This window comes from Triticum aestivum, chromosome 6A, assembly GCF_018294505.1.
Source record: "Triticum aestivum cultivar Chinese Spring chromosome 6A, IWGSC CS RefSeq v2.1, whole genome shotgun sequence".
Lineage (NCBI taxonomy): Eukaryota > Viridiplantae > Streptophyta > Magnoliopsida > Poales > Poaceae > Triticum > Triticum aestivum.
The window spans coordinates 612,037,996-612,056,079 of record NC_057809.1 but is presented as its reverse complement, the minus strand read 5'-3'; the positions used below and the strand labels follow the sequence as shown (position 1 = coordinate 612,056,079).

The following is an 18,084-nucleotide window of genomic DNA, read 5'->3' as shown; positions in this document are numbered from 1 at the left end:
GCCAATGAGCTACAGATGCACCTTCACATTCGTCGCCGTATCCAATCAAATTAAGTTCAAACTAAAAAAATATGGGGGACCATTGTAAAGAGCTTGCACTGGATCGAAACATCATGAGAGATCTGGGACCAACTGACAGTAGTCTGACACCAAGCTACTTACTAACTATACTTGATCAACAAACTAGCTACAGTACTAAAAGTGTTGTGCTATATACTGGTTACTATCATGCATGTATGAATGCGTGTGTTCCTTCGGAATAACTTAGCAACAATCACATGCTAGGGACTAGGGAGTAGGGACTAGAACAAGTAGCAGTAAACAAATCCAAACAAGAGAACAAACAAAAGTTTGCTCTGAATTTTGAAGTTCATCACATCTGGCCATTTGGAGAAATTAAGCAGAACCAAACACATTGCATGAATTGACCAGAGCTAGCTATATCTCTAGCTCAGTTGATAATTCAGTAGACAACAATAAACACACCAGCAAATTAGAAAATTATTTGACCATAACAACATAAGAAACTAAGTAGCAGTACGAATTCGCTCTAATTAATCACCACTAGATAGCTTGGATCGTCATATGTACTAACCTAGCTAATGGCGCCAAGTGACTCCAATGGAACAGTAACCATGCAGCATGCACCACGCCATTTCGCCATTGCCGCGCCATCACCCATCAGTAGGGAGCGCGGGAGTGTGGCGCCCATGGGAACCCGTCGCCGCCGCCGCCGCCGAGATGCCCATTGTTTGGTGGCATGTTGAACATCGGCATCGCCGACGGGTCGGGCATCCCGTGCCCGTGCCCGTGGACGTGGACGCCGCCGGCCATGAGCGGGTCGTGCGCCATCGGCGGGCCCGAGCCCTCGTCCTCGTCCTCCAGCGGCAGGCGCTCGTAGGTGGCGTTGGCGAACGTGGACGCGATCACCATGACGGGGCCCGCGGCGACGAGCGAGCCCACCACGCTGCCGCCGACCACCTGCCCCTGCCCGCCGGCCAGGTACACGGTGAGCCCCGTGGACCCCGGCGGCGCGGGCCCCGGGAGGAAGGTCCCCGTGAGCGAGAGGATCTCGAAGCGGCCATGGAGGGCCACCACGGCTCCGCCGGGGGCCGACGGCTGGCGCAGCGCGACGTTGGCCACGGTCCCGGCGCCGCTGAGCACGCACACGCCGCGCTGCCGGCGGCGCGAGAACTGCGCGATGGCGTCGCACACGTCGGCGCCGCCGGCCACCTCCATCACGTGGCTGCGCAGCGCGTTGGGGCTGTCGCGCGTCACGAAGATGGGCGGCTTCGGCTTGTTCTTGGAACCCGGCGGCCGGCCCCGGGGCCGCCGGTTCGGGGCGGGCACCACCGCGCCCAGATCGCGCGGCTCACCGCCACCGACAGTCTCTTTGTTCTCGTCCGCGTGCTCGCCGCCACCGGAAGTCGGGCTGGTCTCAGGGTCTTTGACGACGAGGGCGAGCGACTCGACCTTGGGGCCCGACGAGCCGGACGGCTGCTCCGGCGCCACGCCCGGCAGCCCCAAATGGCCGTCCCACCACCGGTTCGCCATGAAGTCTTCGGTCACCACATGCAAGCACAAACACACAGATCATGTAAGCTTCCTTCATAGTGCAACAAATACAAGTAGATCATAAGAAAAACAACAAGATGAATTTGTCTATCCTCTCCTCTCACAATAAGAAAAGGGCAGAAAGGGAGAAGAGATTTTTGTATGGATACAAATATTTGGGGAGATCTAATGCACAAGCATGAGCACATATTCAATTTGCATACCTTGAAGATGAATCTAGCTAGGAGACCAAGTTGCACCTGTGATCTAGCTAGCTAGAGAGAGAGAGAGATAATGAGATAATGAGATAATGGGCTAGCTAGAGAAGCATTGGGGAGCTGTGGCTTTCTCTGAAGTGTGTAGAGGAGGAGGAGGCATGCAAGTGGGTATAAGAAAGGAGGAGGAGAAAGAGGGTTGATGGAGGCTGGGGAGAGACTTTGGGTGCCACTATAAACTAATCAACAATAATTAATTAAGCAGGGAGGCTTTTATCCAAGGTGCACCCTTCTAAGCTCACCCCCACCACCCCCCATGCATGCTGCTCCTAAGGGGTTTTTTCGGATTTCGCTTTGATCTGGCTGGCCATTGGTCCCCTATTGCCCATGTGAATTCAAATCGCGAGCTATATTCAAATCCCCCGGTACACGTTAAATTTTCACTCTGGAGTAGGGCTTTTTTTTATTCATACAAGCGAACCGGTCCCTATTCGTTTCTTTACTCCACATAAACTCTTCTATATCGCACACTTGGACTGGTCCCCTACTGAGGTGGCAGTGCGCCGTTCGGTAGGCGTGAAAAATAACCCCTAAAGTTTCTCCCTCCTTTATTCGTGGCTGAGAGAACTGGACATGTCCACTAATTGTTAATATGTGTAAGTTGTGACGAGTAAGAATCTAACAGGCCGATCCGCAGCAGCTAGCGCTCTCATGTGAAATGACCAGTTTACCCGTCGTCCCCAACAAATTTTAATCGGGTGTGACATTTTCGGCTTCCTACCACCATACTACTTTAACTTGTAGGTTTGGTTTGTCCTGAAATGGGATGGTACATGATAAGGGTGGGGTGGGCATAGTGTTTTTTCTTTTGGTATTATGGATGGTAATTAGGACTGTGCTAGATGGAAGTATGTGTCTAGTTGGGTATTAGGGTTTTTGTGTGCGTTGGGGTGGCTGGTGGGGTGCATGTACGGTGCATGTCCTTTTCACAAAGCTCCCGACATCCCAACTAAACAAAACCAGCCTCACTTGCAGCCAAACTGATTTAATTAACATATTTCTTCCCTGGGTCCATATTAAGTGATATATTTCTTCACATGAATTGATTAAATTGACAATTGTCGTTTTCAGTGTCAAGATGAAACCGTATAATCATCAACCTAAAATTTGTTTCCGAAGAAAATAAATAAATTTGACCTCTGCAAAAATTCCAGTGCATTGCACATATGTCCCGATAATCCACTGACAAGTTTCTTCTAATCTGTTAATTAACTAGGTACAAATCTTAGGTTATAGTTTGGATTTTATAGCGGGATATATGTGTGCACTTTGCCAATCGTGGACATATTTATTTAGGTGTCAGTTATTGACTTCTCATATTGTTAAGAGAAGCTTCACAGAGTAGATTAGTTGCAATTGTTGATGCCCTTTCTTGTCGTTGTCAACTAATGACAAGAATACCATTATGCATTAATGTATGAAGCACAAAAAGGAATCATTCTACAATAATGCGTACAAGTTTTTCTACGTTTGATGTTTCCAGTTAGTTGGAGACAAAGCAATCAATCAGATGACATACTCATGAAGAACATCTTCAACTAGTACTTGGAACTCTTAATTAAACATGTATGCATAGAGTAGTCAAGGACTTCAACTACTGGTCACTTATTCCAACATGAATTTAGTATATCTGTATATATATATGGTTGCCCCAATGGCAACAGAAATGTCATGGAATTTATTGCCAAATATGTTGTTGAGGCCTAGAGCTAATTAAGTGCCTATTCAACGTTTCAGTACTCAGGTAGGCAGGATATACAAAGGGTACTTCAGGCTGGCAGAGTAATGAGATTTTTTGAAGCTACCTACAGGTAGGCAGGCTTTAACTAATCATGGCAACGTATAAAAACCGTGTATGCTTTTTATGTTAGATCTCTCTGTATGCCAACAAACAGATGATGATGTCCGGCGATGCTGAAATATATACGTGCTTTTACTAATCGGTGAACTTCATGACAGAAGATTCCAATTAATCACAACATATTTCATGAAATTAATCATTGTGATCTTGGTTAGATAAGATGTACCCGGTGATAACAACATGCTCTAGAAATTCTCAGTGTAAGCCCAAGTCATTCCAGCAATACTTTCACAGCATAAGCAAATCTTCATGTTATGTTTATTTGAAAAAAAAACTTTTTAAGTAAATATACTAGTTGCAGAAATTACATTTGATTAATTACACGGCCTAGCATGTCCAAGCAACCTGCAGCTGATATGGGGAGAGAGGAAAATCATAGAGATGCATGCCTAACTCATGTGGTCCATGCATGAGATGCATCAAATACATATATAGATATACAAGATATGCAAAGTACAGTAAAGATCCTGCCATGCTCATATGCCTCCACCCCACTCCAATCTCAAAAGGAAAAGGACAGGGCAAAAGCCAAATGCAACCAGTTAATTAAGCATGCAAACCCCTAATCTCTTTTTTCTTTCCTTCTTTCCACAAAGCACTGCCCAGTAATCAATTAGGATGGTGGCACATCCCCCAGGGATGGATAACCTAAGCTTTGTCAAACTTTGAATGGGGTGGTGTGCATGACATATCTAACACATCCCTAACAATTACAAATGCATATCAGGCACTAATTAGCTGCATCCACAGCAGGCAGTAGTAGATTAAGGGTTGTTCACATGCATGTATCTGGTGCCACTGGTAAAGAAATGAGGGTCATGCATCTGATTAAGAATGGCTGCTGCGTGCAATTATCTATGGTAATGACAGGTGTCCGGCGTCTGTTCCCACACGATTAGGGCATCTTCGCCTCAATAATTGCGCTGCGCCAGTTGTTAATCGCGCGACTAAACCACCCGCTGACCTCAAGTCTTGGCCTAAAAACTATGCTTACACAATGCAGCAGCTGCATTGTTATTTCGGTTTTGGACTTGTACCTATGGCCGCGGGCGGGACGCGTGTCGCGCTCGCGGCTACCCCAGATAAGCGTTCAAGTAAACTCCTGTCTACTGGTAACCAGAACCCCAGGAGAAAAATAATGAACTTGTAGTAGCAAGCATTCCAAGTATACTACTGGTAGTTATCATACATATAGCATGACAGTGCAAACAGGCAAAGAGTTGACTCCATATTCTGTAATTACTTACACATCACCAGAGCAAAAAGAAGTAAAGGGTTGTAATCCACACACGGTGCAAACTAGCGACACTCGGATCGACATACTTTTGACAGATTAAGTACATACGACATGTAGATCGACCGGCGCAACCATTTTCAGCATGTTCTTGGGCACCCCCACTCCACACATAGCCTGAGGTGGGAAGAGGATGCAACCCAAGGAACCTTCTACCTGGTCAGGTAGTACACTAGCATGAAGAGCGCGACAAATGACGCCACGAGTGTCCCCATCCTCCTGCTCGACTTGGTCTCGAACACCTACGTTCAGGAAGACATGAGTCAGTCTCAGGAGAGTACGAGAAGATGCATGGCGAGTTGGTTAATCCGGCCGCTTACTGTCTTGAATTTGTCCACTGTTCCAGAGAGAAACCCCCTTGATGAATCCATGTCATTCCCCTGAATAAGGTACGTCATGGTAAGATACCAGCAGCAGTAGATTCAGATCTTTGAATGAAGAAAAGGTTCACAGAGTAGATACAACATACCATTCTGTCCAGCATCCGGTTATGAGCCTCCACCTCTTCATTTATATCACCTGATATCTACAGAATGGTAAACAGCTTCAGTAATCCTCAAGCTGGAAAGGCTGCCAGCAGGCAGATACACACATTTGAGCAGAACATCAAGAACTACGGAAGCGACTGCTACTCATTTCATTTGTCATTTGAGAACTGAACCTTCAACAACTCTACTACTTAAAGCTGCTGGCCATGCCTAATTGCCCACATTGAGTCTCACAAGCAAAATTCAGACTGAGAACGCCAACAGTTAGACAAGAATCATCCCACGCTCTGGGCCCAAACGTTCCTCACGCCTTTTACTTTGCAGGCTACTCCCAGTAGCTCATCGAACAACAAAAGATTCCGTCAACAGCTCATTCATTCACTAGGTTACAAAGCAGAGCCAAATGTATCCCCACACTCAAAAGGAGTTGATCCAATACATATTATATGAGGAGGCTGGTCAAATTGCATCAGTTCAACCAAATAGTATATTACAATTCAGAAAAGCCGTTAACTTAAGATTCCTTCTCATCTAGCAATTTTAAGGGGGGGAACTCATGCCGAAAATCAATGCTTAATTCCTCACTGGCTATTCAAACTAAATGGTCCAGGAACGCACATGGTTACCATGGATACCAGTCTAGATTAGTATTGTCTATAAAGTTGCAATTCCTAAAGTTGTTTATCTCTTAGTTTTGCGAGAAAAAGATGTTCCTTTTTAGAAAGTGCTACAAATATCTTCTTACGATCTTAGCTAAGCAATACAACTAAAAGATAAACAAGCATAATCAATATGTGAATACACCAACTCTTTACATAAAACGAAGATAGAGCATTCAGATATTCAATTATTATGTGGCACTCACCCTCTTGAGAATGCTGACTCGATCTTGCAATCCATCCATAGCTCGCTCATTCTCATGTTCATCTATCTCATGTGAAGAATAAGCTGATGATCGGATTCCACCTTCTTCAATGCCATCAAAAAGAGCAGTTCTGGTGCTTCGGTAGCTATCAAAAGTGCAGAGAATAGTTATATAAGAATGCATACAGATTTGACAAGTGCACAGAAAACATAAAGTCCAAAAGAAACACAGAAATGCATACGCAAACTAAATTACTTCGCATATGAAAAGGACCAATGTTTATATTTTTTCCTTTAAATTCGAAAGTCAATAAATTCTGAACACATCATCACCTACAACAAATGTATTGAGGGGGAGGGCATTTAATCAGATAAAGAAACTTTACATAACTGTATGTTAAATCAATGTGAGGACAGAGCACCCATCACCAAACTTTTGATAATGGTCAGACTAAAAATATGTACAACACAATGTGCCCTTGTTCCTATTTATAAGGATGTCTACTCATAAAGCTGTCAAAGGATATAGATGTTACAGTACAACTTACACCCGGAGACAGAGTGCAAGACATGAGATGTGCTATAAGCACTTGGAATTGATAGAAGTTGTTTGTGTTAGCAGATTTCTTGTTAGGTTATTTACTATATATAGTGCCACAACAGGCAGGCTGCTGCGTTTACTTCGCGCCGCCAATGTTTGGCACCAAGTTCAGTCTTCACAGCTAAATAGAATATCGGCCCACCTTAATTTCTCTCCCAACATCCTATGTTTCATTCAATATTTTGCTCATTTGTTCCATTTAGCTGCCTTCAAATTCATGTTGGATCAACATTGGGATGCCTATTACCCAAGTAGAAAAAAAAACAGAGCAAGATCCATGCTATCAGACTGAGAGTCTATCATACTAACAGAACATGCTATCTTCATGCCCTATCATAAGAGTTCGTAATAAGTATGAAATGCAAGAATACATAATATTGCAATTTATTCCGCTATAGCCTATCATGTTCAAACAGTAGCTTCCAAGAGTCCAGGTTCTTAGTTCATTGATCTGATGGGAGGGTAAGATCAATGCCATGTCAGAAAGTCACCTTGTCTACTAAGCAGATATGCATCTCCGTTCAACTAGAGTGGACAAACGAACAGCGAGATGATGGCACATGGCAGTGTAAGAAGTGGAGCATCTATTGCAAATTTGGTGGAAATGGAAAAAATTGGCACTGTCCTGTGCAAGATTAAGTAATTCTTTGACAAAACACGTGCAGGATTGAGTAATTCTATATCACAAAAAAGGATTCAGATCTTCAACAGAGGAACCAGTCGCAACACTTTGAGCATATTCATTTTGAAATTCAAAACAAATGTGTCAAGGCAATAACCGAAGCCGATCAGCGAAAACACATAGATCTGGTTCCAATTATTCAGAATAAGTTATCAGGCAGGCTACAGACACCTCTAAGAGACAAATAAGTACAGGGTTAACTAGAACACTTAGGTATCAGTACTAACTAGCCAGCTAGCAAGAGTATCGCCAGGAACCCCATTTGATTCACCACAGCATACTGCCATTCCCGGCGGCCTAACCAATTTACCGAAATGCAAACTCTTAAACAGAGGGCAAGACTCGACAACAAGAATGCATTGACGGATCACCTTAATCGTAAGGTCCTTAGGAGAGCATCAGTGCATCCATTTCAGAACACGCACGTGAATTCATATCACAGCACCGCATCATGACAATACGAACGCAAGCGACCACCGGAGCCACTCAGTCAGAAACGGCCCCTGTTTATGAATATCGCAGCTAGTCCGCTGGAAAGAGTATCACCAAAGCGTACCGCCATTCCCAGCAACCTAACCAACTCATTGAAACTCTACACCGTTGAACCATAACACGGGGTTCAGCAACATAATAACTAGAGTAACAGATCACCCAAATCTCCCTAGTTCACAAACGGACAGCACGCATCACACTGCCAATCCCATTAATCGCACGGGAACTCCACATGCCGCGGCATCTCACAATCATTGCGAGGGCACGGGCAGCAGCGAATGGAGCGAGGCCCGTCCCCGGCGACGAATCTCGCCCGCCCTCGTGAACCCTAACCCCCGCCCCTAATCAGCCGCCCCAAAATTCGAAAGGGCGCAATGAAATGACCAAGCAGTGCAGAGCCTACCCCCTCGCGTTCATGGTCGCGGCTCGGCTCGGCTCCCTCCACGGCCCCCTGCAGAAGAACCCAGCACCGCCAGCGATCAGAGACCCGGCCACAGGGGCGCCGAAAACAAAGGGGAAAATTCCGGAAAAAACACAGAGGTAGGTAGATTCGGGGTACCCGCGGATCTCCGGCGGCTGTGCCTCTCGATTTCGCGCCGGATCGGTGGCTGGCGTCGGCGTCGGCGTCGGGGAGGAGGTGGGGGAATGGCAGGGGGAGGGGAGGAGGAAGAGGGAGGCGGTATAGTGGTAGCTCGTAACTGCCACGCGGGGCCGGGCGAGGCGGGGCCCGCTGGCAGCGACGGCAGGTTGCTCGGCGCACGTGGCGGCCTCCGGATGGAGGCGGTGACGTGTCCCGCCCCGATCGGACGGCCAGGATCGCGCGGGACTGCGTAGAGCTAACGCGCACATTCTTCTTCCCTCTTTCTTTCTTTCCAGTTCCTCTTCTCTTCTCTTGCCGCCGCCGCCGCCGGGGGAGTGAGCAGCAGCGTGAGCGCGTTGCCGACGGTCGTGCGCTGAGGGGTCGATGGGGTTCGAGTCGTCGGCGGAGACGGAGCGGTTCCTGTGCGAGCGGCTGCTGGACGCGGCGCAGCCCATAGCGGAGCGCTTCCGCGCGCTCTTCTCCCTCCGCAACCTCCGCGGCGACGGCCCCCGCCACGCGCTCCTCCAAGGTGCCTCCCCTCCCCGTCGATTATAAGTACTCCAGCTTTAATTTGATGCTGCGGGTAGCGGCTTTCATAGGTTATGCTTCCTGTAGCAGCAGCTCTTGATGCTTGCTTAGTTTCAGCTGCCAGTACAGAGGAATATTAATTGGGATCCCGGACCTGATTGAGCGCAGATCGCAGCTATACTCAGCTCTTGATGCTTTAATCTGTTATAATAGCTTGAGTTCTACGCCCCTGACTGAGCCATAGATCTCAAGAGCCTGAAGCAGTTGATTCCGTGCTGATAATAGGTTGAGCTTGGATTGCCCTCCATGGAATCTGATGCTTCAGTTGTCTAGCTGGGCGGTTTTGGCGCCTTACATCCATTTAGTTTAGTTTCGGGTGTATCCACTTAGTTTATGAAAGTCCTCTCACACTGTTAAATGTTGCTGGTTTCGGTTGGCCCTGCTCAGTATGCCTGGAATCAGGTGTGGTTCTGCGCGTTTATTATCTGCTTGTGCCAGTGATTCGTGCGGATGGATATCTCTAAGAAAGTTGGGATGCTAGCACCTTGTATGCACTAGTGATCCTAGGATCGTTGCCTGTCCCCTTGCCTGTGTATGTTTCTCTGTTTCCAGATTATTCATCTGTCGACATGTATACATGATGAATTGCTCAAAGTTCTGGTGCCGAACACTTTTTTCTTTCTGTTTCTCTGTCTCCAGATTATTCATTTGTCGACATGTATACATGATGAATTGCTCAAAGTTCTGGTGTCCAACACTTTTAGATGATATTCCATTAGGATTTCCTTGTTCACTTTGCTTAGTTTTGAAATTATTTGGTATTTTACTTCAGATCTGCTGTTAGTACCAGATCCTACTGATGAAGCTCCTAGCTCTAAAATTCTACTGGTTTTTGTTTACTCTATTACTGAAAATTATGTGCCCGAAAGAAATGGTTTAGAAAATCTGATGTATTTTCTTGAATGCTCAGCTGCAAGGGATCCCTCTAACTTGCTTGCCCATGAGGCTGCATTTGCGCTTGGACAAATGCAGGATGTTGAAGCTATCCCTGCATTAGAGGGAGTTCTCAAGGATCTTTCACTGCATCCAATTGTCCGCCACGAGGTACTTCACCATCGCAGAAGTTGATGTTATCTGCCCTTTCTAGTACCTTGCTATCCATTTGAGAAGCTTTATATGTTTATTGATCAGGCTGCTGAAGCCCTGGGAGCTATTGGCTTGGAAAAGAGCATTTCCCTGTTGAAAGAGAGTTTAGCAGCTGATCCTGCCGTGGAGGTGCAAGAAACATGCGAGTTGGCTCTTAGACGGATAGAAGGGCAGAAGAATGCTAGTGGCGCTGAAAGCACAACAATTTCGCCTTATCTATCAGTTGATCCAGCACTGCCTGCCAAGCAAGGACTTTCAGTAGAACAACTAAGGTGTCTCTTTCAAGACAGTTCTAAATGTTTTTTCTGTCTCTAGTATGCATCATCTTGATATTACTAGCATGGTGGATACTTTTCAGGGAGCTTCTCCTCAACGAGCAAGAAAAGATGTATGAACGTTATGCAGCTCTTTTTGCGCTTAGGAATGATGGCGGAGATTATGCTGTTTCTGCTATCATTGAATCTCTAGGTGTGAAAAGTGCTCTTCTGCGCCACGAGGTTTGCTTGAACTTTTACGATTTTCTGTTTGCTGTTTTACCACAAGCATAAATTATGAAAGATGGTATCTTCATTTAAATTAATAAAGCCAATTGTCATGCTAAAGAACAGAGATGAATAAACCAAAACAAGTATTCGGCCTGCATCTTCTTGCATTTCTGATAACTAGGATTACTGATAAATTATTCTCTGTCACATAACCATTTTATAATATTCTTGCTGTTTTAGTGCCTAGTGTTTTCTGCAGCATAATATGTTTTCTTCTACTATTCTGCAGGTCGCTTATGTATTAGGTCAGCTGCAAAATAAGGCTGCTTCAGATGCACTTTCTGGTGTGCTGAAGAACGTCAATGAGCACCCGATGGTCAGACATGAAGCTGCTGAGGCCCTTGGTTCAATTGCGGGTAACTAACATCACATGACTTGCCAGAACTCTGGCACTTCTCCAGTCGATCCACATATGTTTCAGAGTTTCCTGACACTCTGGTGATGTTGTTGCTGTTAGATCAAGAAAGCATTGCGCTTCTGGAGGAATTTTCCAAGGACCCCGAGCCCATCGTCTCCCAAAGCTGTGAAGTAGCCCTCAGCATGCTCGAGTACGAGAGATCAGGGAAGTCGTTCGAGGTAACACACACCTGGCCCAGATCATCAACACAAACAACTATTTATGCACACCGGTCACTTTTTACTTAAATGTTAACATGCGTACCTTTTTTATGCAGTTCCTGTTCCTCCAGACTCCTCAGGTGCAGCAGGAGTCCTGAGCCCAGCTTCAGATATACACTTTGATGGACCTGTTGGAGTCGGCGGTTCGGTGTAGTAGTGGACATGATGTCTGAATGAAGTGTCGTCGCCCTTTTCCGGTTCTTTTTTGGGTGTTCTTGCTTGACACCACACCAGGATAGCAAAACGGCGAAAGATACCACTGTGAATTGCTCTCTGATGAGAATATCATGTACGCGTGCCTCGTGAAAACAGAAACTGATACTTTGACGAATTTGTTTGCCTGTGGATTGTGCATATCTTCTGTCATGGTGTGAAACACTGGGTTTGTATGCATACCTTCAACTATCACACTGTCACAGAAGACGATGGATATACTCTCTCCGTTCCGAATTACTTGTCACAGGTATGGATGTATCTAGATGTATTTTAGTTCTAGATGCATCCATTTCTGTGGCGAGTAATTTGGAACGGAGGAAGTAGATATGACAAGAGAAGCACGAACTATCGACACCAAATCAAGTATACCTCTTCTGTTTTCATTTATATCAGCTTTATCCTAAGTCGAACTTTACAAACTATAGGGTTCATGCTTTGGGAGTAATCCACATCTCTTCTGGCATTGCCTCGGTTTAAGGAAAAACCTTGCCTTATCGTTTTGGCACGTGCTAGTCGGTCTCGGCCCGACCAACCGATCGATCAAAGCAAGAGAGACGAACAAAGGCGCCCCCTGCAGGGTCGTTTCTGTGTCTGGCTTATTGCGATACAAACACCCGCCTTGCCTCAAGGAGGGTCTATTGTTAGTTCATTTGATTATTTCCCCGTTCTTTACTTTTGTTTCCATTTCGAAATATTGTAAATATATATTTCAAAAAACTACATTACATACATTATTTAAGCACACTTTTTTTATGAGATGTAAAAGTTTGTTAGCGCAATTGTTCGTACCATTCAAAAAATGTTCGCATCATTTATAAATGTCCACATGTTTAAACATATGTTCATGAAAATGTAAGAAATGTTCGCATAATTTGTAAACACTCTTCGTACCAAGAAAATTTGTTTATAACATTAAAACAATGTTCACACATTTAAAATATGTCCATGACATTTTAAGAAATAGTCATCAAATATAAAATTGTTGGCACATATTTTTGAATTTTTTATAACATGTCTAAAATGCTTGTGCCATTTAAAAAAAATGCTCATAACCCCTTAGGAAATTGTTCGCTCATTTGTAAAAAAATGTACGAATTTGTGGAAAATATTAAACTTGTGTTTAAAAATGTTCACTCTGTATTAGGAAAAAAAATCAATGTGCATTTGACAAAAAATGTTCAACATGTCCTCATATAAACATTCATCGTGTGTTTTAAAAAAATGTTCAACGTGTATCTTAAAAATGTTCAACCTATATACGAAAAATGTTCAACGTGTATTAAAAAAGGTCAACATGTATATGAAAATGATTTTTGTACATTTCCAGCCGCCCATGTCTACCTATATGTTTATCCAAAGTTTCATCAGTAACCTTGGCCAACTCTCGAAACGAAAACCGAATTCTGCTGCAAGTGCCCGTGCGACAGGGCGATTACCTTGGTCCCCTCCGCCGCTCGGCTTCCTAAAAATTAATGCAGATGGTGTAGTCAAATTTTCAGGGCGGACGAGGAGTTGCTACTGCTGTGTGTCAGGATCAAAACAAAACATACATGAGATCTCTGATCTCATCTATTACTCTTAATGGTGTCACCGATGTGGCCGTCTTTGAAGCTTTAGCATGCAGAGAAGTTCAGCCTTTAGCAACTGACTATGGCAACACATATTCTTATTTTTCGAGACAATAGTTTGATCATCAAAGATATAAAAGCCAATGTTTGGAGGAGCTAATGCGGTGGTGATCAAAGAGGCGAACCTCACTGAGTACAATTTTGAAGAGTGGCGGTTTATTTGCGAGTCTAGATGTAGAAACTATGAGCTGATAGGTTAGCTAAGTTTATATTTTTTATTTATTACTCACCTTCATTCGGAAATATTTGTCGTAGAAATGAATATAAATGGATGTATGTAGAATTAAAATACATCTAGATACATTCGTTCTTCGGGCAAGTATTTTCGGACGGAGAGAGTATTTGATGCCAGTAGGCATGTGTGCCCTTGGAGCCACATGATCTTCTTTTTTTTTAAAGGAAAAAGCGATACCCTTTAGCATTTGCAGTTTTGCACGCCTGCGTCCTAAAAAAACAACTGTGCGCCTGCAGCGCCGAATCCTTCGCCCAACGAGCTCGCCTCATCGTCGGTCCGGCCGGGCTGCCTCACCGCCGTGACACCGGAGCTCGCCGCGGATCGCCCCCAACCCCCCCTCGGAACTCACTGCGGGCCACCCCCAAGTCTCCCTACCCCAAGAATCCCAAAGAATCGCGCTCCCACTTCTGCTCTCCCTCGCCTAGTTGACTCCGTCACGCTGGGCTTCTTGCGGCGGCGCGAGGTGAGCCCATCCGGTGATAGATATTCTTGTACAGTACATCTTCTCCGGTGTGCCGTTTGCACCCGCTCCCTTCCCTGAACGTCAGCTGAACTCTGCAGCTTGGGCGCAGGCAACCTGTTCGACGAAATGTCCAGGAGGCTGAACGAGGTGGGGAGCACGGCTGCCGTCGGAGAGCACCGCATCGGGGACCTCCCGGACGACCTGCTGACGTACCTGATGTCGTTCCTGCCCTCGCGCGACTCCGTGCGCACGTGCGTGCTCGCCCGGCGCTGGCGCTCGCTCTGGAGGTCCGTTCCCGCCCTGCGCCTCGAGGACGGCCCGCGGGGCGACGGCGGGCCCAGGAGCAAGTTCGTCGACGAGCTGCTGCTGCGCCGCCACCCGACACCTCTGAACCTATGTGACATCTGTTCCGAATACGACACCTTTCACTGCGAGGAGGCGTTCACACGCATCAAGCCGTGGCTCCGGTACGCCTTCTCGCATGACGTTCGGACGCTGCGAGTTGTTGCTGGTTCGTTGACGACCAACCTGGTCCTCGTCTCGTCGCACCTGAAGAGGGTAGAGCTTTGTTTCATGCAGTTCAAAGGCTCTCTGAATTTCAGGGGCTGTCGGGTGCTAGATGTGTTAGAAATGAAAGGCTGTAACATCCTTGCGAGCATCTTGTGCCAGTCAGTACGACATCTTACCATCAAAGGGGGGTGTTTTGATGATAAAACCCGCCGTCGTATTTCTGCCCCAAATCTCATCAGCTTGAAACTAGCTCCATGCCAGGGTCTGACTCCGTTGCTTGATAGCATGCCGTTGCTGGTAACAGCATCTGTTGAATCCTTTGATCAGCAGTATCATTACTGTTTTGATGTACCATGTGAAGGATGCGATAGGCAAGCAAGATTTCCTGTGGTTTTGGAAGGCTTGTCTGCTGCTACAAATTTGGAGTTAACAACTGATGATGAGGTATGCTCCCATTTTTGCTAATTCCCGTTGCTGTTTGTCATCTGTATCCAGTTATCTGTCAGTACAAGCATATTGAACAAGATCATTATGTGCATTGTTGTTTTCACCGTTTCACATGTTTGAATCTTGATGTTTCTATGTACTCGTCTGGCAATATGCATACCTCTACTTGATACTTTAGTCATATGTATACTATTAGAACATGTAGGATTGAGATTAATTTGTGAGCAATATTTCTGAGTAGACCAGAAACTGGCAAAGTACAACTTCGGATATAGATCTCATTATCTGGTAACACTTAATTAACTTAATATCTATGAAAAATAAGAACCACCAGAAAGTTTCCAAAGCATGTACTTCTGTATCTCAAAAAGCATCGTGTACTTGTTTTGTTTTTAACCCCCTTCATTCTGTCCAGTTATCTATTTTCAGAATGGATTTGAAATGGTGCCCCATGTTTAGCAAGCTCAAATGCTTGTTGCTGAACAAATGGTGTGTGGCTGATTATTTCACTGGATTGGTTTACTTCCTCCAGCACTCACCAATTCTAGAGACGCTGACACTTCTGCTTGATTTTCAAACTCACGAGGTATATATTCTCAAAGTTTGATAGGTTTTTTCTTTGAAGCCGCCATGTACCTCCTGCTGACTTCAGGAAAATATTTCTGTTTGCTACAGAAATGGCATGTGATGGAAACATATGGAATCTATGACCCAAAGGAACAATCACCACTATCGAAGCATCTCAAGGTAGTCAAAATCATACGCAGCTCAACAAAGGAAGATGTTATAGTTGACCGTATCCTAAAGATCCTCTGTGCCCATGGAGTGCCTTCCGAGCAAATTGACATCCAATAGAACTTTCTTCTGCTGTTCGACTGTAAGTAACCAAACCAGTCTTCATGATTATGTCTTTCATAGTCAGCATATGTATGTACATAGTGTGCTCGGATATGTATAGTTCCGACCGACCTAGTTTGAAGCAGCATTCAGTACTAGTTTTTCACCATTTCTACACCCACCATAATAGTATGCATTTCAATCCGTGGCACTGGCACCACAATGTCATAATAATAGAAAGTATGAAGTAAGGATCAAATGTTTGATTGGTCACACTAGCAGATGCAAACTAAAGGCAGGCAGCACCGAAGGCAGGAAGACTTTGCAAGTGTCTATCCATTTCGTCTTCGTAATAGGATTGGTTTGGGGCAGTTTTAGCGAGTTGCTATTTTGTTGCCTGTAGATCGAGTAAATGGTCAATTGCTACGCTACCCTATGAACCAACAAAGTTAAACCTTGTGTTGAGTTTCATGTTAATAGCAAACTATCCTTCCAATATTCCCATGACTAGATCAAGTGGCATGCTGGTCCAATGACCTTCCAATCAGTGAATAACCTCTCATAGTCTCATACAGTTTCCTCTGCATCTATCTACTGCTTCTTCCAACCTGGGTTCTCATGTTCTCATTGTTTCCTCTGTTTTCTGTTCAGGCTTCCATTTTGAGCTGGCTCTGTGTCCCTGGATCGCACCAGGAAGGAAGTTGCTGCGTTTTTGTCTACCACACCACCCCAGGATGCGCCTCCCCGTGTCCTGTTCATATATATGACCTTACATGTAAACAGCTGTATGTATGTCTTGCTTGGATGCAGTCGGAGCATGTTGTTATAGTGTCTGTCACCGTGGTCCTCCTCGCGCGCTTTATGCTCATTTCCTCAACTCAGCGGCAGGCCTGAACTGCCAAGATGATGTTTCAGAGACCCTGTCTAGTGTTGGTTGTTCCAGGATCGCGCTGGTTGATTCCAGAACTATAAATTCTGTCTTGTGGCTAGGATCGGTTTCCAGATGTATGTGTATACTAAACTAAAACCACACCCTAAAAATACAGACAGGCACCCCTGTCGAAGTTGCTTGAACCAAAGGATGAAGATGTTTCTCTTTGTCGCGCTGCTGCTGAGATTTGCACTTTATATTTGCTGTTTTTTAGGGTGTAAAATACTAAATGGAAGCAGGTATAGGTCTCTGGTTACCAGAATTACGATTGAATTCATGGATATGATGTAGGTCTCCGGTTACCAGACTTGGGGACAAATATTTTGAATCTATTTCTTTTGCAAGCGATCCTGCTAGTCAATCACAGACAGTATGGTGACCCAGAGTGTATGCTATGCTGATCACAAAATTCAATCCTCTGGATGTATTCCCTTTATTTTGCTGCACACAGTTTCAATCAAGTGCCAAGAGCTACCTAACAATTCATTGGTCCAAGGTACGCTGAAAACATGGACTGAGAATCTATGTAGTATTTAGACTGGTGGAGAGAATATTTATTCTAGATAGGTTGTTTATGCCTACTCAGCAAACATTATATGACTGCAATTCAGTCAAATGGAGCTATCAATTCATTAGTTCACGATAATCATACTGTATTTTTACTCACTATGCCTGCAATGTTTTTGATTGTCCGCTTTTTACTCATTCCAGCATCTGTGTCTGAAGAACATCAAAGGAAACGACGGCACTATCACGTAGTACAAGGACATGTGTTTCATAGGGGAAGAATTGCCGCTCTGGCAATACCGGTCTTTTTCGACGCTGCCTAGATCTCTGTAACCCTGTCTGCTTCAGGCCTGCGCTCTGTATAACAACTGGTGGCCAATGTTAACAGGTTCGAAACTTTTGTTTACAATTGACAAACCTTTATTCCGTACTTGGTTTCAGATGTAAATGAACCATGGCATTTTGTGCAGTTCTCACGTAAGTACCTCGTACTAGCGATGCCACTCATGCTTTTCCTGGGCTCCGATTCTCCATCGATCATGTCGAATGAGGGTGATGGGTAAGTGACGAACCTTCCGTGCCTCAACTGGTAGCCAGTACTGTTGCTTTGTTATGAATCACGCTTGTGAAAATTAATACTCCCTCTGTCCCATAAGATAAGACGTTTTTTAACACTAGTGTAGTGTCAAAAAATGTCTTACATTATGGGACGGAGGGAGTAAATCATAACAATTTTTACTCAAAAAGATATGCGTTACGTATGGTACTTGTATTGTTTTCTA

The 18,084-nt window shown here is 44.9% G+C and overlaps 3 protein-coding genes across 5 annotated transcripts; 2 read left to right on the top strand and 1 right to left on the bottom strand.

Moving 5' to 3' along the window:
- Positions 1-396: 396 nt before the first annotated feature.
- On the bottom strand, positions 397-1,970 carry LOC123129048 (AT-hook motif nuclear-localized protein 20). The gene is made up of 2 exons (XM_044549187.1): positions 1,779-1,970; positions 397-1,559 (listed from the first exon to the last, which is right to left on the bottom strand). The coding sequence occupies exon 2, from the start codon at positions 1,552-1,554 to the stop codon at positions 682-684; it is 873 nt and encodes a 290-aa protein (XP_044405122.1). The 5' UTR covers positions 1,555-1,559; positions 1,779-1,970; the 3' UTR covers positions 397-681.
- A 6,987-nt stretch (positions 1,971-8,957) lies between these two features.
- Positions 8,958-11,882, top strand: LOC123129046 (deoxyhypusine hydroxylase-B). The gene is made up of 7 exons (XM_044549186.1): positions 8,958-9,220; positions 10,190-10,323; positions 10,411-10,637; positions 10,724-10,862; positions 11,140-11,266; positions 11,368-11,486; positions 11,585-11,882. Exons 1-7 carry the CDS (start codon positions 9,076-9,078, stop codon positions 11,624-11,626), a joined length of 933 nt encoding a protein of 310 aa, XP_044405121.1. The 5' UTR covers positions 8,958-9,075; the 3' UTR covers positions 11,627-11,882.
- Positions 11,883-13,802: 1,920 nt separating this feature from the next.
- Positions 13,803-16,866, top strand: LOC123129045 (F-box/LRR-repeat protein At3g26922). Of its 3 annotated transcripts, none has more exons than XR_006463579.1 (5): positions 13,803-14,070; positions 14,180-15,024; positions 15,457-15,613; positions 15,703-15,904; positions 16,516-16,866. XR_006463579.1 is itself a non-coding variant. In XM_044549184.1 (5 exons), the coding sequence occupies exons 2-4, from the start codon at positions 14,197-14,199 to the stop codon at positions 15,880-15,882; spliced, it is 1,179 nt and encodes a 392-aa protein (XP_044405119.1). In that variant the 5' UTR covers positions 13,803-14,070; positions 14,180-14,196; the 3' UTR covers positions 15,883-15,904; positions 16,516-16,866. The 3 variants fall into 3 exon arrangements, 2 of the variants coding, with proteins under 2 accessions (XP_044405119.1, XP_044405120.1); XM_044549184.1 differs by having other exon boundaries at positions 15,443-15,613; XM_044549185.1 differs by having other exon boundaries at positions 14,169-15,024; positions 15,443-15,613.
- The last annotated feature ends 1,218 nt before the right edge of the window (positions 16,867-18,084 follow it).